This window comes from Podarcis filfolensis (assembly GCF_964270895.1).
Source record: "Podarcis filfolensis genome assembly, chromosome: 3".
In the NCBI taxonomy this organism is placed as follows: domain Eukaryota; kingdom Metazoa; phylum Chordata; class Lepidosauria; order Squamata; family Lacertidae; genus Podarcis; species Podarcis filfolensis.
In genome coordinates this window covers 106376968-106402871 of record NC_139606.1, presented here as the reverse complement: position 1 = coordinate 106402871, position 25904 = coordinate 106376968, and the positions used below count along the sequence as shown (strand labels likewise).

The following is a 25904-nucleotide window of genomic DNA, read 5'->3' as shown; positions in this document are numbered from 1 at the left end:
CATTGTAGTTGCTCTTTATTTTCCTATGCATTGTACAGAACTATTGCATTACATGGACACAGTGCTGACTGTGAATGGACATTGGGTGGGATTCAGCAGGGCTTTATTATTTTTTTAAGGAGTGCCAGCATAATCTCCTGTAGTTCTGCTAGTTTGGTTTCCATATAACGGGCACCTGTACATCAAAATATTCTTAACAGGGTGGCTTATGCTAATGAGAAGAATGGAGAAAAGGATTTGAGGGGAAAGGGCATCCAGTGAAGTCTATTGGAAGATTAGGACGTATATAGGGTTGCCATTATGTCCTCTTTTTCCAGGACACACCCTCATTTTCATGGGTATGTAAAATGAGTCTCATCATAGTGATCCATAGTTAAAAGTACAAGTCGGCAAATGTGTCCTCCTTTTTGTTCTTCAAAATATGGCAACCCTATATAGAAGGAAGTCCTTCTTCACACACTGCATAGTTAAATTGTGGACTTGGCTGCCTTGAAAAGAAACTAACAACAATTTAATGAGGGTCCTTCAATAGCAACCACTCATGATGGCTATATACTACATCCAGTATCAGGCTTCCGAATTCCAGCTGATGGGGAACACCAGCAGGAAAGGGTTGTTTCATTCATGTCCTGCTTGAAGGAAATGAGCAATAGAGATGGCTTGACCCTGTTGCATTATCTCCCCCCACCTCACAAACTTCTCTGTATGTTTAAGTATAATCTGCTAAGTAACATTTAATATATCTGACCAAGTAGGCTCAGGTCCAGAAAATCTTGGGCCACAATAAATGTTAGCCCTTAGGAGTGTCAACAGGCTCAGAAACAGAGCCCAAGATGTGGGTGTCACCACTAACTTTTCCTGGAGCGTACACTTCGGTAGGAATTCAACAGAGTATTAAATCCTCAGTTACATAGTTCTGCCACCAGGGGACGGATCATTACTGAACACAGATGTATTCAGTTTTGCTCGCAGCTATTTGTAAACAGATATCAGTCAACGGGAGGTCACAAGACTTGCAACAGAACAAACAAATATGGACAGACTAGCTACATACGAACGAATTGCATGTCGACGCAAATTAAGAATGGCTAAATATGAAGAAATCTGGAAGGAATACTTGAGCGATAAAGCGGACAGCGGTGGGAAGTAAGGGGAGGAGAGGTGGGGAAATATTGTTTAAAAGGTGTAGTTATAGGTGTATCAGTACTCAAATCTGATTTGTTAAATTGTGTTATTAGTGATATTGTGGTTTTTGTTGTATGTGGTTTTTGTGGTTGTTGTTTGTATTGAAAAAACTGATTAAACAATTTTTTAAAAAACTAACAAATACTGAAGAACTCAGGAGCTTCAAACAACTTTTACCTACATTACACCTTTCATCCAGAAGCTTCTTTTCACATACTTCAAGAAAACTAGGTTTCTGGTAAATGTTAGCTGTGTCAGTATAGCCAAACAATATACCCTTGTCTCAAGCAACCGTTGTGAAAGGGAGAGGCCTAGGGACTTCTCCAAACTGCAGTTCCCAAGGTTCCTTGGAGGCAGCCATGAAAAAGTAAGATAGGAACATAAGAAGCTGCCTTATATTGAATCAGACTCTTCGTTTGTTTAGCTCAGATTTCAAGCAGAGGATATTTCCAGCCCCACCTCCCCAAAGCTATGCTGTGGTGTAAGATGCTCCTTGGGCAGTATGTTTAAAGCTGCAACACAAGTGGACAAATGTGGGTGCCAATAAAGATTATGATTGTAGGACACTTCACAATGTAAAGTGCTACAGAAATTATAACGAACAGCTAAACACATGGACCACAATCCACAATTTCCAAGGACAAGAGAGGAAGTCACTCAGCAAATGGAGAGCAGAAAAACTCGCAACCCTACATTCATATTGAAAATTGGTTGCCAAACATCACAGTATATATACCAACTCTACGAAACAGAAATCCAAAGTCCATTGTAAGTACGGAACACATGAGTTTGTCAGACTTGGGGCAGTGATGAATCACATGCTGCTGGCAACTTAGTACATTTCTGCTGCTCAGGGGAGCTTTGAAAGAAATAAGTTCTATCTCTGTTCCGCCATTAGCCCCAGACAAATCACAATGGGCAGGATCCAATATTTCCTTGAGTAGTCAGAAGGTATTTCTGCTTGCCTCTTTGCCCCAGATCCCCATCCATACCCAGCTGCACCCTCCCCCCCAAATCCCGCCCCCACATCCACAACATTTGAAAGGGTTCCTTAACCCGTAACCCCAAGGGCTGAAGCAGAAAGTCCAGTTATATAAGCAAAATTCCATGCACAATTATTTAGAACCCATCCAATATGCCACCATTTTAAATTCTACGTGTCTTTTTGATAGTATTTTCCTGGGCAGATCCAGAAGCCCATAATTTTTATTTTGTTTTTTTAAAAAAGGCTAATACTACAAAAATTCTCAAGTAATTTGTTTTATTAAAACTACACACTTTTTAGATAAACATTTCCATTTCAATGTGTATCACTGGCCTAATAATTGGAACATATGTCTCGGGATAAACAGCACTGATACATGCGCTGGAATCTAATTTTTGTTGCATGGGAGGAGGTGACATTTCCACATTGGTTTGTACTTTTACCGACACTAAGGTGGGCGATAGCAGCAGCGGCGTTACATGGAACATTCTGTTTGCTTCGACAAGAAAGGCAAAGTTAAGTGTTTCTGTCCTTGTTAGTGTAGTAAACCAAAGCACATGGAATGTAGGAGGGAAGAGATGGGATTGTATATGTGGCACAATTTGCTCAGAGGTTATGGTGAATCAAAATCTTGGTAGATCTCACTACAGCAGAAAGTCTCACTGCAAAGAACAAGCTACTGTCTGCTTTGGAAGTATGATAATCTCTAAAATACAACTCTTTGATGCATGCAAAACCAGAGTATTCCATATACAGACAATATTAGCAAACACTGCTCTCTAATACACTTCAGGCTGAATAATTCACTTCTGAACACTAATATCTAAGACTACTATGCCAGATGCTTGTATGTTTGTGGAATGAAACAGTTCAGGGCCAATGACACAAAACCTGGAGCTACTGTAAATCAGTCTGTTAGGACCCAACAGCTAAACTGCCCCTGGCCCTCTGATTCCTACTCACAATGTCTCAAATTGTCTGCCATGCCATGCCTGCATGAATGGTGGACTGAGAATCCTGAAGAAGAGCATGCTGAACTCACGTCTGGTTTAAGCAGAAGCCCTGACACGAGTGAGATGGGGAAGGAATGGCAGTTTTCAGTTAAGAGCCATGGTGAACTGCAAGCCATCAGGACTCTTAAGGTCTAGTATTGCACTATGTAGCATCTCCTTTAAACACCTCCAAAAGGTTGCTAAAGTGGTCTTTACTGTCTTCTTCTCAATATGGATGGATTAATGCATTTAAAAAAAAAATCTGTAAATTCAACAACATAATGGCTAAATGTGTCAATTTTTTACGCATCAAAAATGGACTCCAGCAGCCATAATGAGACCGAATCTTCATGAGGTATATAAGGCCAAGGCCAATAAGGGAAAGGAATATGAATTTTAGATTCAGCATTTGTTACTATTAATTTACTATCGTGCTGCCTGCTAAAATTTCGATTCAGGCCAGGATTGTTTTGCTACAGCTAAAAAATGAAAAATAAGTATTTGTTCCTGGCATGTGCCAACTAAAGGAAACATTCAAGGCTGGTCAGGAAGTTTTCATACATCTCTAGCTTTTAATTAAAATATATATACCAAACTAAATATTTTATGCAAAAAAAGAATTTTGTTTTCACTTTCAATGCCTTTGCTTGGTCTGAAAAAAATTAGGAATTTCAAATATAATTGCTAATATTTTGCTGTTAAGGAAAGTCAGAGCAAATGTTTTATTGCCAATGAAAACCAACATAATTTACCAGATGAGAACTTCAGGTTAAAGTATTTTGATATAATTTCTCTCACAGAAAACTTTTGACCAGCTTTAATGTACCTGAGTATTATTATTTTTTAAGGAAATGGAAGGGCTGTAGGGGTATGAAGGATCATGATTATGAAAAATGATACCAATTTTCTCATCCCCAAAGTGCTTATATGTCTCTAGAGGAGACTGGAAGACATCTTCATCACAGCAGGAAAAAAAAATCTCCACCCATTCTTGACAAAGTATAAAGACACCTTCTATTTACTGAAGGAGTCTTTCAACTTTTGAGGGTGCAATTTGTATTCAATACATCTCAAATCACCCATTGAACCTGTACATCTAAATAAAATGGTTTGGAGACAAGAAAGAATCTCAAAGTCAGAGGAAGAAAGAATCTTAAAGAGGATGTGTCTGTATATGAGGTATAATAAAGATTTTTATATATTATCTATATGTGGGAGACAACTAAGAAACTCCAAAGCAAGGCAACAGAGAAAGAGAAGCTTAGTCACTATTAAATAGTTGCCTCATTTTAAAGGAGAAACATCCTTCATTGCATTCTGAAATGTTTTCTTGAAAGCATCCTGATCTCTTGAAAGTTCTCAAATGAATTTCAGAACCAAAAACCATATTCAGCAACTCTGCAGTTGACAAGGGTAGGGGAAACTCCTCACTGAACTAAATTCTATTAAAAGAGCAACCTGCAACTCAGGTAAACTAGATGCAGCACTGAAATATTATAGCAGTTACATTTTTAAAGACAATTGCAGTTCATTTGCGTTTCCGAGTGCAAGGGTTTTTTGTGTTCTAAAAAGCTGTTGCGGCCGAACAGACACTTGTAGGAATGTTCATAACTTCTGAAAGGTTTTTGCCAAGTCCTTCTTGTGCTTGAACTTAGTTGTTGTGATTTGTTTGGTTCTCTTGTTCTTTAGAAGGGGCTTGTGGGGAGAGAGAGAGAGACAAGCCAGCTACATTCTTTTCTTCGTATCTCTATCGCCCCAGCGGCTGGGTTTCCAAGTGTATGCATTAAGACTGAAGCAGGAATCTGTGACTTATTCAGTGTCTGGGTTTAAAAGAATGGCAGACCTTTTCTTGTAGATGACAACTTAAGTCAACCATGCAGTTAGTCCTCAGTGACGATGCTCATGTCCCAATTTTCCCAGGAATTCCCTAAGAGGGGAAAATACACACATATGTATCAGCAGTGTCAGTTGTTTTGGTACTTCAACTTCATCCATTCTCTTCCCACCTGCCCTTCTGGGGCCAGTAGATTTCGGAACTCCGGTCAACTTAAGTTTTCCCACTTAGATGCTCTTAAATGCCCTACATTGCAGAGCAATCGCTCTCTTTCAAAGATGGGATCATGATACTTAAAAAACAAGCAAAACAGATGAAGGGACACAAACATACACATAGTCTTACCAAGCTGTCAAACTTGAAATTATGTTTGTAGCTGTTTTTGTTTTTATTTACATTAGTTTTCTATATCTTAACTGTTTTACAAAAAACTTTAAATAAAAATCTTAACACAAAAAAGCCCTTGAGGTTCTGGGGTGCAGCCTTTTTTTACTTATTCACATGTCAACCCCCCTTATACATTTAAAGCAAGGGTGTGTTGCTTTTGACAGGGGTGATGAGAGAAGATGTATGAATATAATGTCAAATAGGGAGTGAAACTTGCCTTGCCTTAGGAACGCAGCACACTGAGTTTCAAACTTGGCTCTTTCCCGGCCCTACTTCTACGAGATGCTAAGGATTGTTTTTATGATATGTTTATAAATCACTCTGATGTACATGCAGCAGGCTATTCATCAATTATCTGCAACAATGGACCTTTTTCATACAAAGCATGTGCACTACTACCAAGCTTCCTTCCTTTCCCCTCTCCTAGACCTGCTCAGACACTGGATGTGAACCAGGGTGAGAAAGAAGCGCCCAAAGTGAAGTGACAGATCAAAAGGAGGCAAGACAAGAGGGCGGGGGGGGGGAGGAGGATTGGCCACTCTCACCCACACACCCATTTTTATGCAAAACCCAAACCTGCCATCCTTCCTTGCTTTAAATGCATTGTAAAAAGAGACATGCAAACATGCATGACTGCACCAATCATATCTCGTTTGGCCCTCAGTGTCACCCAAGTCACTTGGCGAATGTTGCCAATTTAATCAGCAGTTACTAGCAATGATGTGCTTTCGTGCTTGGGTCCTACAATAAACCTCTGGGGTAAAGTGGAAACCAAGGGAAATTATTCCAGAATAAGCACACACACACGCGCGCGCACCCCCCCACACCCCCTTTATGTTGTACAGCTCAACTGCATCTGCCTGTGCAAACAGCAGAACACACATTATGAGCGACCCTTTTAATTACCGCAATATTCGAGGTAGTTCTGGGCTCTTGTAGATGTATTTATGCCTGTAGCCTAGGTCTGTGTGAAATGGAACAAACTGTACTTTGTAATCACGGAAGCTCCGAGATGGGGCAGCAATGTTGTATAGCTGTAAAAGACATTTCAAAACAAATGCAAGTTAATGAAATGGATAGCCCCTCAATACAGAGCAGTGACAACGTCTATTTCTGTAACTATATTTGATGTAGCTAATTAAGCACCAGTTACTGCACGGCGATTTCCATGAAGTCTGAGCCCTCAGAGAGCTGGCTTAAGAGCTTCTCACCCTAGACATGGGATAGCTGCCACCCCCTCAAGACTGAAGCACAAACTGGGCAGCAGAAATTACTCAAGATTAATTAGTGCAGAGTACAAAAGTTGCGGTCATGCATATGCAGCATTATTTTTGGCACCTCCCTTTCGCCGCCGCCTCTTAGGAGCCAACTATTCCCAGCAACTTTAGGAGCCATCTGTGCGGAGCCCTGTGAGCACCTTACAGAGAAACAAAATTTGCTTCAGGGCAGCTAATTTTTGTTTGTTTGTTTGTTTTTTCTTTCTTTTTTCTGTTTTATTAAATTTGCTTAGTAACATAAAATTATTATATATATTCTATAAAACAAAGAATACAGAACAAAATTCATTCATACTACAATGCCAAACTACATAACATTAATATATATGGTTTCTGAAAAAAAGGCTTACATAACAAAATCAATTCAAAATACCATCCGGTTTACTTTTTTTTTTTCTTCCTCCCTCCCCACTCCAGCCCTCCCCCCACCCCAGTCAGGCCTTCCTTCTTCATATCTTTATCCATGTACACAGTCTGTTCATTCGAGCTTGTATGTTAGGGTTGGTTTCCCCTCTTTCTATCCAATTCCTGTAAAATGCCCATTTATTTGTGATTCTTTGGCATTTATTTTCCCACCTATCCTCTGCCACTATCTGTGTGAATATTTCTGATTGTACGTATTCAAAAACATAATCACTCCATTTTTCCATATTCCATTTGGCCTTTTCTTTCCATCCCAAAGCAATAACTGCCATTCCAGGTAGAATCATAATCTTGTACAACTCTTGCTTATTACTCTTTACTTTGTTATTTCCCAGTATTCCCGAAAATAACAAATCCCTATTAACTTCTATGTTTATTTGAAATAATCCAGTAATTACCTTTATAATCTTTTGCCAATATTATAATCTTTTGCCAATACAGGGCAGCTAAATGATGGATTGTTCTGGATTGTGGCAAAGGAAACCAGAGGAAAGGAAATAAAAAGGAGGTTCATACAAAGCCAGATTCTGCCCACAGTTCTGTTCTGGTTAGCCCAGGCCCTGGCCCAGGCTGAATTACACATTCCATGCAAATGTGTATAGAACAGAACCATAAAGGCTGCTACTCCTTGAAGGGAAAAGCAGTTTTGCCAGTAGCTTGCCGAAAGGGAGCTGCAGTGTAAAAGCAGCGGGCAAGGAAAAAGTTAGGCACTCTGAAAATGGCTTCCACCCAAAGCTGTTTTTATCTAAACCAGTCACAGGGTTTAGTGTTAGTTTGGTCCATGGAACCTGGAATTAAACATGGCCCTCTCTACTGTACACTGAAGAGCTCTCCAGGTTTTTTGTAAGAGTTTTTATTGTTTTCTAGAAACAAAACAGAGAATCTGTTACAAATCATATGGACAATCGAAAGTATATTTTTTGTCATATAAACATGTATTGATAGAAACACATGTTTCATTATCAGGCCAACAAACTTCACTGAAGTTGTGAGAAACAGGAGATTTGAGTCCTTCTGTTTGGGAGTTAATAAAATAGATAAACTGAAACCAAGCCATCTCAAACATGTCATTTGTAGTTTCTCCTCTAGCCACTCTGCACTTTGAGGTTGCTCTCCCAGTTCTAATTCATTCAGGATATTTATGAGCAGAGATGGTGGGGGGGCTTAAGGTAAGGAAACACACCTTTTTTCCAAGATGAAATGGTACTACAGGATCATCTTCAGCATGAAGAATTAGCAGAGAGCAAGAAATATGCTTCACGCTGTAAAAAAACCAAACACAACATTAACATGCATTTTTAAAGTCCACCAACTCAGAATATCTACAGCTTAAGTCTACTTTGTAATGCAGAACAAGAGGTTTTATTTAAAATAAAAAAGAATATTTCTGGTTAAAAATGAAGTAGGCCTTATAGATCCCAACTTTCTAAGTCAATAAGTTCAATAAACAAAAAATTCTGTTATGAAGGCAGCAAAAAAGCAGGAGTGTAGAAGCTATCCAGTGAGCTTGAGATGTCACATGCCTACTAGGCAGATGTTATGGGTGTACTTGGTGCAATTAGCTCCTGGCACTAAGTTGCACAATTTGATCCCTTGAAATCAAGGTAGCTGACCTAGAGAAGCTGGTTGAAGTGGACTAAGCCTTCAGGGATGAGACAGCAGCTTCTGATTCTCAGGATTTAGAAACCTATCAGGAAAAGCCTCAGTCAGAAAGACAAAGACAAAGAACATTCAAGAGATTTACTTACTTCTCATCATTTGCAAACTTAATTCCACTTGATGTGATGGGATCAAGGAAGAACCAATCAAATCCTGGGAAATATCTATAAATCTGAATAAATAAAGTTCACAAGTATGTGAGTGATAAGATTATTGAAGTTTGTTTAGAAGATTTTGGCTATTTCTGAACAATTAAAAAAATACCAAACCCTAAATTGACTATAGTCACACATGAATCTAAAGAACTGGTAGAACAATGCAGACTGTGAATCCATTTTTAAAAAATTAAATGTTGAGCTGCAACGATCAGAAGGTGATGGTTTTAAAATCTTCAATTAAGCTACTTTTTAAAAAGGTGCAATCTGTTCTATTACTTAATATTTCTGTGAATGGTTTAGATTGAAAAGTTGGTCATAGTATCAACTGAGCTTACACACAGTAGCTCAGTTCTTATCGGGGAGGAGAAGGTGGGGCCAAATTTATTGAGAAGGTAAGACATATTCACACTCTGCTCTTTGCGCTTGCGCTTCATTTAATAGAAAAAAGGGAATATCAGTTCTCCACTGGATGCTAATTCAGGAGTTGCTTCAATGAAGAAGTGGGAAGCAAATGGGAAAGCAGGCTTCAATTCTTCCTTTCAAGAGAAGGACTGATGCCTCCTCATTCCCTGGTGATCATTTCCTATTGAGGAGTATTTTGACAAGGACAGAAGAGCTGCATCAAGCTAAACAGGTAATATTTTTTTTAAAAAAATGGATCAGAGTAATTGGGGAGGATGAAGGTTTCTTCTCCAATCCTTGCTTTTCAATCTAGTTCTAATATTTGACACACTATGCTGGAAGGACTCTCCTGGAAAACACTCACATATTAGAAAGGAAGACATCAACAAGCAGCTTACACTTTCCGCAACCAACCAACAAGTGAAGCACCAACAATTACTCCACACAGGGATATTAGGGCAAATGGCACCAGGCGTTCCCAGGATGTATGGCTCTTCATAGGCTCAGCAAGGCCCTCTTTAGAAGATATATATACCTGGAGGGTGTAGCTTACACCCGTTTGCATTTCAGAGTAACCTAAAAACAATGATGGTTTATAAGACCCAATTGCAGGCATACAAGATGCATTTAGAGCTCCTTGATAGATTATCCCAGCTCTGCGAGTCAGTATGAAAAATCGAGAAGTGCAACACCCATCTTCTGAGTGCTGATGCATATTACCTTAAATTTCTACACTCATCTCTTAATAACTTGGGAGTCAAAAGAGGTCAAGCTTCAATTATACTGTACTATTAGGAATGTATTAGGAATGCATTTGCAGAGTGTGCTTCTGACATGGTATTTTTTTTTGTACCTCTGTGGACTGGCAAAGCTCTTGCAGAAGAAAAAACATTTCCAGAACATGGAAAAGACAATACTCAATTTTCAAAGGCTAGCTAGCTCATGAGACAACAGACTTCAGGTACGATGAGAATTCTCAAGTGAACAAATGCATATGTATTTTTACCAGATGCCAGATCACACATGAAAAGATGGGAAATCCAGCATATAAATCTGTACTTGCCACTGAAAAAGGATGGCTTTTTGCTTCTTCACGTATGTTCGTGAAAGGCGACTCTAATATCAGGGCATCAGGGGGAGTTTCTGAAAAACAAATAACAGAACTTCAGTGCTGTCCATTTAAGACACTAATGAGGGTCACTGGTGATTAGTATTGCTGGGCTAGGGTGTGGGAGACTAGGGTTCAAATTCTAATGCTTACTATGTGACCTTGGGCTAGTCACTAGTCTCACAGGGTGGTTGTTAGAATAAAATGGAGAGGGGGAGACCTCTTTACACCAACTTGAGCTCCTTGGAGGAAAGGTGGAATATAAATGTAATAAATAAATCTCTGTGCTATGCCCACTGAAAGATATGGAAGCTGCAAAGCAAATGCTTGGTATAATGCACCTAAATGAAAGGATGTTTGAATGATACAGCAGAATATGAATCCAGAGCCTGAATGAAACATGAGCTGCAATTCAAGAACATGTTCACCTGATCAGAAACGAGACCATATTCTCAATTTCCTCCCCCCTCCACCTGAAAGGGCAAGAACTGATTACATTTTTAAAAGGTCAGCAGACAGGTGACACTCAGTTGAAATCAAAGGCTTTGAGACTAACAGAAAGTTGTGAAGCAGAGCATTTCTACTAATATGTGCCCTAAGCTTTGATGGCAACTGGAATCTCTGCAACACAGAATGCCACGAACTAAAATTAAACATGTAAATGTATATATGGCTTAAACTCTCAGTCCTACTTTTTCTGAAAAGTGACAGGCAGATGCACTAAGACCATATAAATCCTATAGCCTTTAAAAATGATAATAAAAGTTTGCCTGCATCTATTTTAAAACTCCCATAAAGATTTTTAAAGCTCAAAAAATCATTACTGCTAAACACAATCACAGTAACCCTTTTAATCTATTTTGAAAGACAACAGGAAGTTGGGATGATATGAAATGGTTTTTGATAACATCACCAAAATATAGCTCTCTTACCTCGCTCACAAAGACGCCTTACAAGATTGGTTGCAACTCTACAAAAATAAAATCAACAATTAAAGATACCAATTACAGAAAATTGTATCATCTTCCTTACAACCCAATCACACCCATGTTTACTGAAAAGTAAGTCCTACTTTGTCCAGCAGGGTTTACCCCCATCTATGCATAAGATTGTAATCTCACTACCAAGTGCTGCTCAGCCTTTTGGAATGCCTACAGGAAAAAACACAAAACCCAGAACAAGACTATACACCACAACTAAGAGGTGCATCTTTAGTTCTGTGATATCATCAAGATTTCTTCACTGTGAGACACTATGGGTATCCAGTTTGCAGAGTTCACTGGCTGGCTGGCAGTCGTAATAATGCAGATTTGAAATGGGAATAAATTGGCGCTGTAGACATGTCCCAATAAAAGGAACAAATAAAGAAGAGAGTTTAGGTTGACACATCTCCATTATAATTTCACTAGAGATGAATATGCTGCTCCAATAAGTTCCTTATATCCTAGGTTCCTTCTATCTTATTTTCAATTCATATTCTCTTGAATTCCATTATCTACGCAATATAATCCATACTATGATTCACTATTTGTTCAAAGAGTAAACACAAAAATCAAACCACCACAATTAATTTTAATTCACTGCTAATCCAACAGAAAGTACTTCAGACTACGATTACTGTATTTAGCATCAAATTGTTGTCTCAAATCCAATGTGTTGGAATAACACAGCCTCTTATATTAAATGATTCTTTGTGCAATCTGGCCTTACCCAGTGCCCAAGGAGTGTCCCCATATATACACTGGATTGTCTCCACTTCTTGCTTTTATCCAGTCAAAAACATGAAGAGCATCATAGGTCATTCCACTCTCTGAGGGAGTGCCTATTGAGTCTCCCCAGCCTGCAAAGAGAAAAGCTACTTTATTCCAGGAATCATGTTTCAAGCCGATCAAAATAAAGTGTTCTGGTTTCATCTCTGAATTAAGGCCAAATAATGTCAGTTCTTAATTGTCTTTTAACACCCTGGACCTAGCTGAGATACCCACTGAAGAAAAAATGAACTGGCAGAATACCAAAACTAAAGTCCTAGAATCTTTTTACTCAGTCTGGTTCTATTATAGCCTGAAATATTTCGAGGCAAACCCTCCAAGAGTTCAACTGTGGGGGTTGAATAATACTGTAAAATGAATGGTACCAATTCAGACTGTACGTGGGAAATGCCATTTGTGAATAGATGAACTCTCTTCAAACAAAACACCAGAAAGGAAGTCTCTGACCCAGCCCTTTGTCTGTTGTCCTGCTTTGCAGTGAGTTTTAACAACGCAATTGTTCAAAAATATGAGCCCCTCCCCCCCAATATTCTGAAGAAGTACAGTCCATTCTACTTTCTTACTCTATCAGACTTGTCATTGCTTTCCAGAGGTTTCCACCTAACACTGCTTAAATGTGCATGGAACTAGTTTGAAAAAAGTAGTATTTTTAAACTTTGCCCTTCTTATCCAAGTCTATCGGCTAGGGAAGGGAGAGGAAACAGAAGAACACCTGCCTGCTGAGAAAGAGTTCAGTCACACCCAGCACTGAACGGCTGCAGGGCAGAGCAGTGAGCTCTGTGCAGCTTCTCTTCTATCTGCAACAGCTGTCACATTATGTTCTCTAACAAAACCTCGTTCCATGTTCCCTCAATAAAAGCCATTAGAACTATTAGGACACAGGGCCTTTCAGAGTCACGGGATCATCTCTGTGGAACATCGTTCTCAGCAAGAGTCTAATCTAATCCAGCAGGTCTTTAGGAAATTATTATTATTGGTTGTTTTGGGAAGTGATGAGGTTTTATCTTTAAAGCGACTGAGTGCCACAGGTTCTGTACAGGTAGTGTTTTAGGACTTTTTTTTGCATTTTTTAAGTTTTAGTTGTGGTTTTATTGTTTAAAAAGGCAGGGTGAAAATAAACAGAAAGCCTATCTTAAGAGGTGAACCCTCCAAGAGTTCAACTAAGATTAAGCCAAAATATGGCTTGGGGCAAAGATACAGGCTTCCCAATCATGGCTGCTTTCCTCCTCAGTCATTCTGCTGCTGTGCTGAACTAAGTCATGGTTTGGCATTGAATGTCATCTGAACCTGGGCTTGTGGTTCCACTGTCTTCCAACAAATGACAAGCTATAATCGAAGTCTGTGCCATGGTTTACAGCTCACTGTTTGTCTGGAGAGAGCTAAAATATAAGCTAGGTTCACACAACATGCTACACCAAACCTTGGCTCAGCACAACACAGTAGAAGAACAAGCAGGGGAAGTTGTGTGTGGCAGTTCCAAAGTGCAAGCACTGTCCCACCAAGATATCAATCTCTTACAAATGCAAGAAGGCTGTTCTGCAGCACCTGTAACAGTGCCAGCTCTACAGATCAAAACTATCAAGTTGACATATATGAGGCAGGCCAATTTCGTATGTAAACTGGTCCCAAGTTGTTAGGGGCTTTAAATACTAATAGTAACACCCTGAACATGGCCCAGTTGCAAATTGGCAACCAGGGTAGATCTCTGAGCACAGATGTTATTTGCTTACAAGCAAGCATGCTTCAGCATTTTGCACTAGCGGCAGCTGCTTGATCAAGTGCAAGGGAAGCCCCACATACAGAGAAGACTGCAGGAATCATTTGGTGAGTGAAGTAAGCAAGGATACAGCCCCTAGAAAAGTAATAGCATGTCATCTGGATTTTCAAAGAGTTTATGAAATAGACTTTTATTCATCAGTCAATAGGATAACTGTTACAATTTGTCAGCATGAGTAACAGATGCCAGCTCAGGACAAAAGAGTAAGAATCTCACCTCGATAATCAAACGTGACCACATGGTAACCAAGAGAACTCAAAACCTATAACAGAAGGCAAACAGTCACAATTAAGATTATGAAGTATTTTAAAAGGACAATAAATTGATACATACTTTCCTGTTAACATAATTCTTCTCCCCAGTACTACATATTTCTATGCAAAAAAATAATTTTTTTTACAAGGGTAGAGAACATGCAAACAAAACCATTCCAGAACAGGTTTTACCACTTGAGATTCTGTAAAGCTCATAAGCAGCCTGAGGTAGTGTCTAAAGATGCATAGCTAGGAGTTGATTACTATTATAGCGCTAGCACTTTATGGCTGTTCCTCACAAAAACTATAGAAGATAAAGAGAAACTCCTCTGGAAGCAAGCTTAGATAGCTAAGCTATTAACAGAATTGCATATAGTAGTACTCAGGTCATTTGACTAATATTACTGCTTTTCTCACCTTGTAAAGTTCCACACGGTGATCCCCTCCTCTATTAAAAGAATTTGGAAAATTACACATTAGTTTTAAAGCCCCAAGACATATGGTTCTGGTACATTATTTCCCTGATCTTTCAATACAACTAGGAGGACTTTTTTCTTTTAAAGACTAGCTAGTTGAGCATGGTTCAGTCAAATTAGCACATTGAAGCTGAATGGAATAGTTAAACGCATGCAAAAACTGCAATCCTATACCCAGTTAACTAAGAATAAGCCCCACTGAATTAAATAGAACATCTCAGTAGAAATGTATAAGATTGTGCTGTAAGGAACTGCAGGTCAAAGGTGAGCTTGCCTTGCCCTGCCCAGTGACATGGCTGGCCCTCACCCAAAATAAACCAAAATAAACAACAGGTTATCCTCCTTCTCACTCCTTCATTTATCTCTCTCTTACCTAGTCCCTGCATTTCCATGTAAGTAAAGGATCACAGGGTGGCTGGAACCCAAAGCATCCTCATACCACAGTTGGTCCTTGCCTTGAGCATCTTTCCATACAGCTGTGGGAACCGTATGCCTGGAAGGAAATGGGAAATCAGGGAAAAACTGTGACCCTCCCAGGGTGCAAGTCTGGGCAGTATGTACTGAGGTCCTAGGCTGCCCAGAGTTAAAACACAGCTTAAACTTTAACTGTGGTTTTACGTGACATGTTGACCAAGCCAAAACATCTATATACAGGTCAAGTTGAACTAGACATTATACAAGGTGGGGGAATGAACTAGACATTGGGCTGCAGCAACCCCATTTTCTTTGTAATGTGTTTTCCTGCCCTCAGTTTCTATGAGAGGTCAGGAAGAATGTGCCTGTTCTTCTAGGACAAGCCTTCCATGGTCAAGTGACCATATATGAACATACATGGTCAGCTCACTGGTCCATCTAGCCCAGTATTTGTTTGCTCAGCCTAGCAGCCGCTCTCAGACTGAAGTTCTTCCCAACTGCACCAACCTGAGATCCAATTTAAACTGGAGATGCTGGGGATGGATCCAAGATTATGCATGTGGGAGGCATGTGCTCTACTACCGAATTTTGACTTCCTATACAGTGGTACCTCGGGTTACAGACGCTTCAGGTTACAGACTCTGCTAACCCGGAAGTAGTACCTCAGGTTAAGAACTTTGCTTCAGGATGAGAACAGAAATTGTGCGGCGGTGGTGTGGCAGCAGCAGGAGGCCCCATTAGCTAAAGTGGTACCTCAGGTTAAGAACAGTTTCAGGTTAAGAACAGACCTCTAGAACGAATTAAGTTCTTAACCCAAGGTACCACTGTATAAGGAACAACCATCCTACCAGTTTCAACTATAGAAATATTATTGATCATTTATTAGACTTATTAGTCACTTGAATATTTAAAAACAGGTGATTATCTTTTCAGACAAACACCTACATTCATATACACATACACAGTAACAACCCTCTCCTCAAGAACAGCATACTAGCAGCAAAACAAAGTAGTTTTGGGCTGCTCACAAAAGTATTAGTGTTGGCAGTTAATAGCTTTTCACTATAATGTGGGACACATTAGTATCTGAAGTCTATAGTTGTATCACTCAGTGAGCAGTTATGGAAGTTCTCACAGAAGGAAAATAAAGAAACCAGACACAGCCAGAAAAACTCTGGCAGAGAATTTAAAACTGCTTGCTGCAAGAGATCTTACAACATGGTGATTTACCATAAATCAAATGCACCCACTCATATTAATCATGCACCTCTGGAAAAAAACCAATGACACCAAAAGTCACTTGAGGCTTAAGTTTTTCTCCATGAACTAGGACAAGACTTCTTCATTTCAGTTAAAAGATAAATCACCACTGAGTTTTGATTAACAATATTTCGGTTGACAAACATTTTTTGCCATCTAGTTTTGTAAATTTTCATTTGTTTTGATTCTTATAGCTCAACACAAAATCAATGAACTAAGTTGCTCTAGGTCTAGGAGCCAACACAGGCACTATTACAAAAAAATTTAACAGAGGCAAGCTGCTCCAAGGCAATCACCTTTTCACCTTTTTAATTTGTGCCTTGGAGCAATCCCACATCATGTTGATTCACTTTCTTAGGTCTTCTCTAAAGCATGACCTTCAACATTACAGAACTAAACTTTCAGCTTTGTATCACCAGTCTTCATTGCATATTGGTCTAATTGCTCAATTTAGTTTAGCTGCAGCCCAGAGAACAGTGTATCTTTCAAAAGAAACACTGCATTCCCAGCAGCAAATTATATACTCCCACACAGAGAAAAAGCAACAATTGCAGGAGTTTGCATGGTGTTACTGAAAGCTCTCTCAACAAAGGGATCAAAAGCACAGCCTCTTTACTCAGGCTAAAAAGGACTCCAGTGGATAATGGGAGTGGCAAAGCTTTCCTTACCAGACTCCAATTGTCACATCTTCTTCTGGTTGTAGGTAGTAGTTACAGGTGTGGTTCAGACCTTGGTCCTGAGGCTTTTTCAAGTCAATGAAGTAGGGTACTCTCACTGAGAAAGAAAATAAATATCAGTTTTACATTCCGTTTACCTACTGCTTGAGACCAAACACCCTTCACCAAAAAATAATTTTAATACAGAACCTCATAATGGTTATTGCACTAAACTTAAAATGCATTGGCAATGGCATTTTCAAATTTCATGAAAGAAGTGTACTTATTAATTGCAATGGTTTATTGTCAAAACAGATACCAAAGTGGCTGCCCTATCTCCAAGAATCAGAACAGATAATTTAAAAATATTATTTCAAAAATCCTGGAGACCTAAATTTGAAGGGCAGTATGGAGGACAGTTTGAAAGACAGTGCCACTAAGTGACAGTTTTCCCATACTGTATATAAAACATTTGAGAAAATTGACAGTGAACTTTCTACTATCAGGCAGGCACAGATTTTAGAATATGATCATACCAAGCACAACATGGAAGATGTCACTAAAGAGAGCAGGCAGGGAACAATTGCTTTTTCACTAACTGGTACTAGAACATTCACTGCAGATGCTAACAAACAAACAAAATTTCCAGGCAGCATCAAGCTTTTCCCCTATCAGCACTTCATGAGCAAGTAATGAAATACAGGCAGATGGTAACAAACATAGATCTTGGTATTCTTTTCTTTCTTTCTCTTTCTTTCTATCATTATATAAAATCTGACACTGGATTTTACTGCTGGGAACAGCAATCGAGAGAAAGTTGCATGTGACTATGCAAAATGATTGCAGATCCTAATTTTTTATTCTCATATGCATATGATAGGAGAGTTATCATGCACACAAGTTGGAAATGCTGGAGCCTAGATGGTGTCTTTTGTATAAAAAACTAGGAACTTGTATATTAAAATGTCCACATGGTTTTAAGACACACAGAGAGAGGGTGGGAGAGAGAGAAAAGCAGGATTCTTACCAAAATTTAGGAAGACAAGCTTTGCCTGAATAGCGGGACAAAGTTTTACTAGAAATGGAATGGCTATGTACACTCCCAACAACCAGATTACTACCTTCCGCAATCGAAACCACATTCCATGTCTCCTGTAAAAGAGGAGGGGAAAATATAATTTCACACTACATTCAAGACACTTGTGAAGCAAGATCTACTCTGCCAGGAATATAGTGGGTACTATCATAGAACTGTAGAGTTGCCGCTGAAAGTTCAGGCTACTTCCATGATCAAATACATAGCTATAGTCATCTGTTTTAAAACATGTATTGTTAACATTAATAGCTTCCCGTTTTTCTAAGCACAGCATAGACAGTTCCAGAGTTGAGGATACTTCTATTATTTATACACTGCCATCACTTTACGTGGCCCCTTGAAAAGAGTTGCACAGAGAGTTCTTGACCAGAAAGCTTAAAAATTACGCTGACAGGAGGATGCAGAAGGCAAGAGTAATAAGAGATGAAGCGAGGCGTCTCTTTAAAATGTAGGGGGGAAGCGAGAGAGATTTCCTGATTTGTCAGTGTCATGATTTGCCCTGGTACTGTTACACACAAAGATGCATTGGGGGGAAACAGATATATCTGAGCTGCTTGCCAACTGTCTACAAATGGAGCTTACTCATAAGTGTCAGTCTAATTACATTTGGGAAACTGTTCTGTCTTACTTTGGACTATTCTTAGCATAATTTCAGCATCATCCAGCTTTACGCACAGAACTAGAAAAGCAAAAACACCCTGTTATTACAATTACAAAAAGAGATAGAAGTTTGGAACAAAGACCTAAGGATATATGGGAATTTCCTCACACAATCTAAGTTGCTTGTTTCCCGGTGTATTAGAATTTGCACTTAATTCATAAACTGGAATATCCAGGTTTGGTCACGCTAAAGAAAGTTAATTTGGTATTTCTTAACAGGTGAATTTGAAGCTGCGTGTGGTTTTTATTATCACCACTACTAATACAGATAGGAATAAACTAGCATAAGCTAAGGAGGATAACAATAGAAATGTCAACAGGCACCAATAAATACAATACACAGGCGAATGTACAAGAGTATGCCTACTGGAATTATTTTTAAAACTTTTCTCCTTTGAAGGGTAAGACATCATGCAACATCACAAACATTTCTGGAAACTCCTCGCAGCTTCAAGGGCGAATTTTATTGCAGGATGGTGGCTACATGAGAAATACATGCCCAACGCCCTCTTATGCATCCCAAACTAGTTGAATAGTTCTTTAGCTTCAGGAAAAGAAAGCCATGGACAAGAGGCTTAGTCCACATTTTCCCATAGAGGAGTTGACTGCCAAAACACAGATGGATCTAAGAAGTCATGGATCTTCAGAGTCATCCCAAGACTTTAACCAGCAAGTGGGGGGGGGGGCTTTCTATATGGCGGCTGCAGTCTAACTTAGTTCCTTGAAGCTTCTGTGAGCTTGCAAACAGACCTCGCAGCCAGAGGCATCTGAAGGTGTTTAAGGGAGAGGCCCAGAGTACTGTGTCTCAGTGTGCCTAGGACTAAGAGACATGGAGGGTGAGGAAGCTGCTGCAGACCTGCAACATCTGTGCCATGTTTTTCTGCCGGAGAACATGTAACAGTAACACAAGTATTTTAGTATTTTGTAAAATATCAGAAAGGGGAATGTTCAGGCAGGTAGAAAATACACAGAAAAGCATCATCAGAACTGAAGTGCAGGTTTGTTGCTAAAAAGCAGTCTTAAACCCATTTGATATCCTCTAATACAGGTATGCTTGTCCCCCTTATATCACAGGTGGGGAATCTTTTTTCAGCCGAGAGCTGCATTCTCTTCCAGGCAATTGTCAGGAGATGACATGCCAATGCTAGGTGCGGCCAGAGCAACCAATGTAAATTTATCTTTGTACAGTAAGCTCATTTCTGCACACACCCTTTTCTATTGTCCATCCAGGCAATCACAAGCATTGTCCTAGTTCAAGGACATATTCCAGCCATTCAAGGAGGGTGGCAAAGCAGGGCTGGTGAGGGCCAAGTCCCAAGAATCAGACAGAGAGGCTTGGCGGGTTACAGGTGGCCCCCAGAGCCAAGGTTGCCCATGAGTGCCTTACATGCACCACACATTCTGATTCTACTTCTAACCTATGGCAAGCATGTGGAGGAGCTCAAGAACCATCAAGCCTATAATAAATGACAGGACTGACCAGTTTTGCTCACCTGCAAGGATGGGCAAACCTGACAAAAACTCTTGTTAAATGGTGAACTGATCCCTAGCAGATACCACACAGCTCATTAACTCTAGAGATTCTTGTGGAACCAAACATTTAAGGAACTAGAATTTTACTAAGTCCAACTCCTACCTGCATGACTTGGGTGGTTTAGTACGTTCCACTCATTGTGGTTTGTATATGAAGTTGCCTATCTGATCCCTGGTGTCATAGCGCCAGATGAAAACCTAGATTCTTGATACTTGGGTTGTATGGCAAGTTTATCCTATATGAGACCATTCCCAATTTGGCACTGTGTTTTGGAAACAGAACAATAAATTACAGTAGGAGTCATCAGAATCTAAACATGCAATCATGAATGACTGGGAAGGTAATGGGATTTGGGGTGTGGATTTTTGCATTTTGTTTTTGTTTTGGGGACAATTCCTCTATAGAAAAGCACAGGGGTTCCCAACTGTTTTTGGGTCCAGACGTCCATTTGGATATCTAAGCAACTGTCGTGGGCACCAAATCCTATTTCTCAGACAAAACCTGGTGGGTGCATGTGCCTGTTTCCAGGAAGGAGCAGGGGCACACAGCCAAAGCAGAAGGATTGAACTCCCCCACTCATCAGCTGGGTTGCTAACACAATGAATTGGTGGGTGTGGGAGAACTATGCACATCACCCTCAACTCCTTGAAGGAAAAGGAAGATATAGTTCAAATATTATATGCTTTGTTGAACAGTTTCAAAAGCACTCAAACTGTATTTATAAACAATAATTCCTAAAACTTACAATAATACCATCTTAAACATTGACTTTTTAGCTCCTCCAAAGAAAGGTTATAGCAAAACGGACACACTTTCAGGGGCGCAATCCCCTGAGAGGCAGGATCTGACAGCTCCTGATTTTCAAGGAGACCACCACTGGGTAGTTCTTATCTTATTAGTAGGTGGAGGCATCTAGACTCATCATGAAAGGAGGGAATGGAAGACAGCACAACGTAATCCTCCCCACCAGTTCATGTACTGTATTCCTAAAGATTTGGATTACCTTCCTCACCAGACTTCTGCTTTCTTAAAAAACAACCTTCCAGGCTTCTCTTCCTCTCCCCCTTCCAAAATTCCTTTATATACCGGTAACCCACACCTTCCCCAACTGCAGTCCATTTACTTTAATTGCAGGTTGGACTACTCATGAGTAAGCAGATGCTCTGGCAGCTTCTTCTTCCCTTCACCCACAGAAACCTTTTTCTGGGCTGCCTCATCTAATTATTGCAAGCTGTAACCATTAATGCAACATATTTACCAAATTATCAGGGCAGTACCTGTTTAAAAATGGATCTAGGACAGATTTCATATCATTGTTCATCAATAACCAGAACCACTACTATGATGTTGCTGGGTTTTTATTATTAATTATTATTATTATTATTATTACTACTACTATCATGAACAGAGAGTATGACTGAAGTCTCTTTCATAGAACTTTTTAAACAGAAGAGGGCATCAGATCTTAATCAATTTTCCCCTGGAGAAAAGTACTGCAATAGAGCAAACAGTTCCTTTTCTGATTGTGCAACAGTTGGAAAAAGTTTTAAAAACTGGCTTATTTTAGATTTGCCCAAGCTAAATTATTAAGAGCACAGTCATGAGACAAATTCACTTACTGAAAAGTTAGCTTTCTTTTTTTTTAAACAATTACATTCTATGTAACAATTGGAGTAATTCACAAAGGAGGAGAATGGGGAAAAACAGGAAGAGAAACCAGTCACAGTCATATGACTACCATCGCAGCTTTGTTGCTCAAGCAGTTTGCAGATAAGGGCTCATGCTTCTATTAAGTATTTGCAGACATTTCTGCTTTAGTACAAAACCAGCTAGAAAGAGGTTTTCGTCTACAAGCTGCTTCTGTGATAGAGGCTCAAGATAAAGATAACTTTCAATTTAGTGCAAAAATGTGGAAATAGGGGCAAAAAGGCTTCTCAGTAATTCAATCTTTGAAATATTTTTCAACCTATTATAAAAGTTAATGTGTCCACCAAGAATGCAATCTATAATGCACATGCTATACTTCCCTTATTGTTGCAGCCTGCCGGTTGTAAAAAATACTGACTTAGCAGGATTTGGGGTTATTCTGCAATTACATCTTATGACTCCGTTACCTTTAGTCTCTATAATCTATATTTATTGGTCACTTTTTTACTAAGGTAACTCAAAGTAACTTACAATACATAACACACACATACATTAACACCAGCATAAAAAAAACCCAAAGAAAAATCTAAAAGATAATCCTATTTTTAAAAGACATTATTAAAACATCCCACCCACACAAGGATGCTACAGATAATTAAGAGCCAAGGCACTGGATAAAAATAAATGCTTTTTCCTGATGCCTAAAGCTATGTCATGATGGTGCCAGGTAAGCCTCCTTTGAGAAAGCATTGCACAAGAGAGGAACCACCACAGAAAAGGCATTTTCTTGTGTTGCCACCCTCCAAACCTCTCAAAGGGGCACACAAAGAAGGACCTCAGATGATGACTGCAAGGCCTGGGTCAGTTCATATGGGGAAAGGCAGTCTTTGAGGTATTGGGGTCCTGAACCACATGAGGCTTTATAGGTCAAAATCAGCACATTAAATTGGGCCCAGAAACTAACTGGTAGCCAATGTAGTCAGGCTAGGATTGGTGTTATGTGCTCTGACCATCTTGCTCTGGTGAGCAACCTGCCCACCAAATTCTGCACCAACTGCAGTTTGCAAATCGCGTTCAAAGGCATCACCTTATGTAAGTTATTGCAGTAATCCGACCTAAAGGTTACCAGAGCATAAACACAAGTCAGGCTATCCCTGTCCAGATAGGGATGTAGCTGGAAACACCAGCTAAAACTGATGAAAGGAACACCAAGGCACAGAGAGCACCTGAGCCTCAAGCAACAGGGATGGCTCCAGGAGTACCTCTAATCTATGTATCTGCTCTTTCAGAACGACTGCAACCCCATCAAGAACAGGGAACTGGAGGGTAGGACCCAAACCAATGGCTTCAAGTTTACAAGAAAGGAGATACTGACTAAACATCAGGAAGAACTTTCTGACTGTAAGAGCTGTTTAACAATGAAACAGACTCCCTCAGGAAGTTGTAGTCTATCCTTCCTTGGAGGTTTTTAAGCAGAAGCTGGATGGCCATCTGTCATGGATGCTTTAGTTGAGATTCCTGCATGGTAGGGGAGTTGAACTAGATGACCCTCAGGGACCATTCCAACTCTACAGATCTATGGTACCATGAGTCTACCTTCCATCCACCCAGCCTCGGAAACCACCCACTAACAGTGTCTCAGTCTTAGCTGAATTGAGTTTCAGTTTATTGACTCTCATGTAGTCCATAACTGAGGAAATACATTGGTCCCCCACCACACCTGCTGTACATTTTAGAGCAATTAATTCATATAATGAAGATTCTCTCTTGCACACAAACACAGGTGAATTACTCATCCTAAGAGACTACTGAATGTCAAATCTATTAGGCATTGTTAATAACAAAGCAAATACAGTATACAGATTCTGAATAAACCAGGAGTTCGTACTCACTATTAGTTTACAACACAGCATTTTACCCTTAAACTATGCTTAAAGTCATAGCTCAGCAGTGCAGAGCAAACTCCTTTGTATACAGACTCTCACTTGCTTTTCCAGTTAAGTGTTTCCATATTGCGAGAATTGCTGCCAGAGAGAATAAATACATAGTGTTACGGAATGGAAGTCAGTATAAATCAACTTTATATGTATATATTCAGATCAAGCAGAATTTTAAATAGCGTGTTAAGCACATGCTCTGCAGCATCACAACTACACACACAAACATACACTATTCCTATTCAATTATTATTTGTTTCTTTTCTGAGGGCACAACCCAAATGGTGGCAAAAAGATTTCTCACTACTGAGATGAGAACTGCCTAACCTAAGTCAGCCATCACCATCACCCTGATCTCTCACAATCTTCCACTGGCTCCATGAAGTAATAAAGAGGTGAGACAAGAACCAGAGCTCCATAGGCAATTATATAAAAGGACCTGGTTGTGTATTCATATTAATTTCTATTTGTCATTGGACTCTAGCCCGAGATGAACCAGACTGTCTGTTGTACACCTCCCTCTGACCCCAGTTTCCAGGTTACTGAGTCCTAGACTTTGACTGACTCATCCTACAGCTTCATCAACTATCATTACCTTCTAGTATTTAACACCCACTCCCAATTATGATTTGAATCTTATTTCATAGCTAATAATCAACCTTTTGCCTTGTGACTCAGACCTAAACCTTGGTCTTGTGCCAGACAGATAAGCCATCTCTTATAGATCAGCAGTCAGGCATGCCAATCTGCCAAAACCACAGAGACCGTAAGACCTAAAGGACACCTTTAGGGCAAACCAGCCTGTAACACATACTAGTCCACAAACACCTATATTAGTCAGTATGACCTAAAAGAGAAAGGGTGCCAGCCATTTTAACAGTTCTCTGCCTAAGCTTTGGCCCCAGAGGAACCTAAGAATTGGCTCCAAGCAATGGGGGGGGACCCATGGGGTGAGCTCCTGTTGCTCGGTCCCAGCTCCTGCCAACCTAGCAGTTCGAAAGCACGTCAAAGTGCAAGTAGATAAATAGGTACCACTCCTGCGGTAAGGTAAATGGTGTTTTCGTGCGCTGTTCTGGTTCGCCAGAAGCGGCTTAGTCATGCTGGCCACATGACCTGGAAGCTGTACGCTGGCTCCCTCGGCCAATAAAGCAAGATGAGCACCGCAACCCCAGAGTCGTCCGTGGCTGGATCTAATGGTCAGGGGTCTCTTTACCTTTACACATTACCAAAATGCATCTGAGATGCCAAAGTGGGCTTTGATGAAGAACAGCTGACTCCCCCATTACCACTTTCTGGCCCAAACAGGGTATGCACCCTTAAAATCCAATTTCCAACCCCAAAGATCCCTTTGGGGAATGAAGTTGGCCCACTTTTGCTGCTAAAAGATCATAAGTGAAGGAGGAATTGGGCTCCCCTGTGCTTTTGTGCATCTGTTACTGATGATTAGCTCAGTATCATCTGCCTAACTGGAAGTGGCTCTCTGGGGTCTCAGATAAGTGTTTCCATCAGCCTTGATACTAGGGATTGAACCTGCGAACTCCTGCATGCAAAGCATGCTGCCCTGCAAGACACCTATTGTCTCTGTTCCAAACAACAATTGTTTTAGCTATTTAAAGCCCTTTGCACAAACACTGAATAATTACTCCCAATGGTGGTAGCAACTATGACACTTTGGGGATGGAGAACCAGAGACTGTAGGGAATAGTTTAAGATTTATTTTTCCTTTTGGCTCATCTTCAGCAGCCAAAGGACTTTGTTGTCTCGTCTTTGTGTGTCCACAAGTCAAAACAGTGCAAAATGAAGACTTAGCATCTAGATTTTCTTAATTGCATGTAAACAAAAATATTAGTGTTATTGCTACAGACGACAATTTACAGAACAACATAAGCAAAAAGCAGGGCCTCTCAAGGAACTCCCAAGGGAAAAACAAAGAGAGGAGAATGAGAGGCCAGGGTAGTAAAACATAAATAGATGTAGATGAAGTTAGACATACTTGGGTTTCATGGGGGGGGGG

At 39.9% G+C, this 25904-nt stretch overlaps 1 protein-coding gene across 2 annotated transcripts in view; it reads right to left on the bottom strand.

Annotated features, from left to right (window-relative positions):
- Nucleotides 1–2429: 2429 nt before the first annotated feature.
- Nucleotides 2430–25904, bottom strand: part of ABHD12 (abhydrolase domain containing 12, lysophospholipase) — a 29823-nt gene continuing 6348 nt past the window's right edge. For both annotated transcript variants that reach the window (XM_083605423.1, XM_083605424.1), the window contains exons 2-13: nt 18044–18168; nt 17029–17134; nt 15060–15179; nt 14628–14658; nt 14173–14218; nt 12121–12250; nt 11343–11380; nt 10366–10445; nt 8832–8914; nt 8267–8345; nt 6290–6417; nt 2430–5089 (exon numbers count right to left, since the gene is read on the bottom strand). In XM_083605423.1, the coding sequence (XP_083461549.1) occupies nt 5050–5089; nt 6290–6417; nt 8267–8345; nt 8832–8914; nt 10366–10445; nt 11343–11380; nt 12121–12250; nt 14173–14218; nt 14628–14658; nt 15060–15179; nt 17029–17134; nt 18044–18168 (1006 nt within the window). In that variant the 3' untranslated portion in view covers nt 2430–5049. The remainder of the gene's footprint in view (nt 5090–6289; nt 6418–8266; nt 8346–8831; nt 8915–10365; nt 10446–11342; nt 11381–12120; nt 12251–14172; nt 14219–14627; nt 14659–15059; nt 15180–17028; nt 17135–18043; nt 18169–25904) is intronic.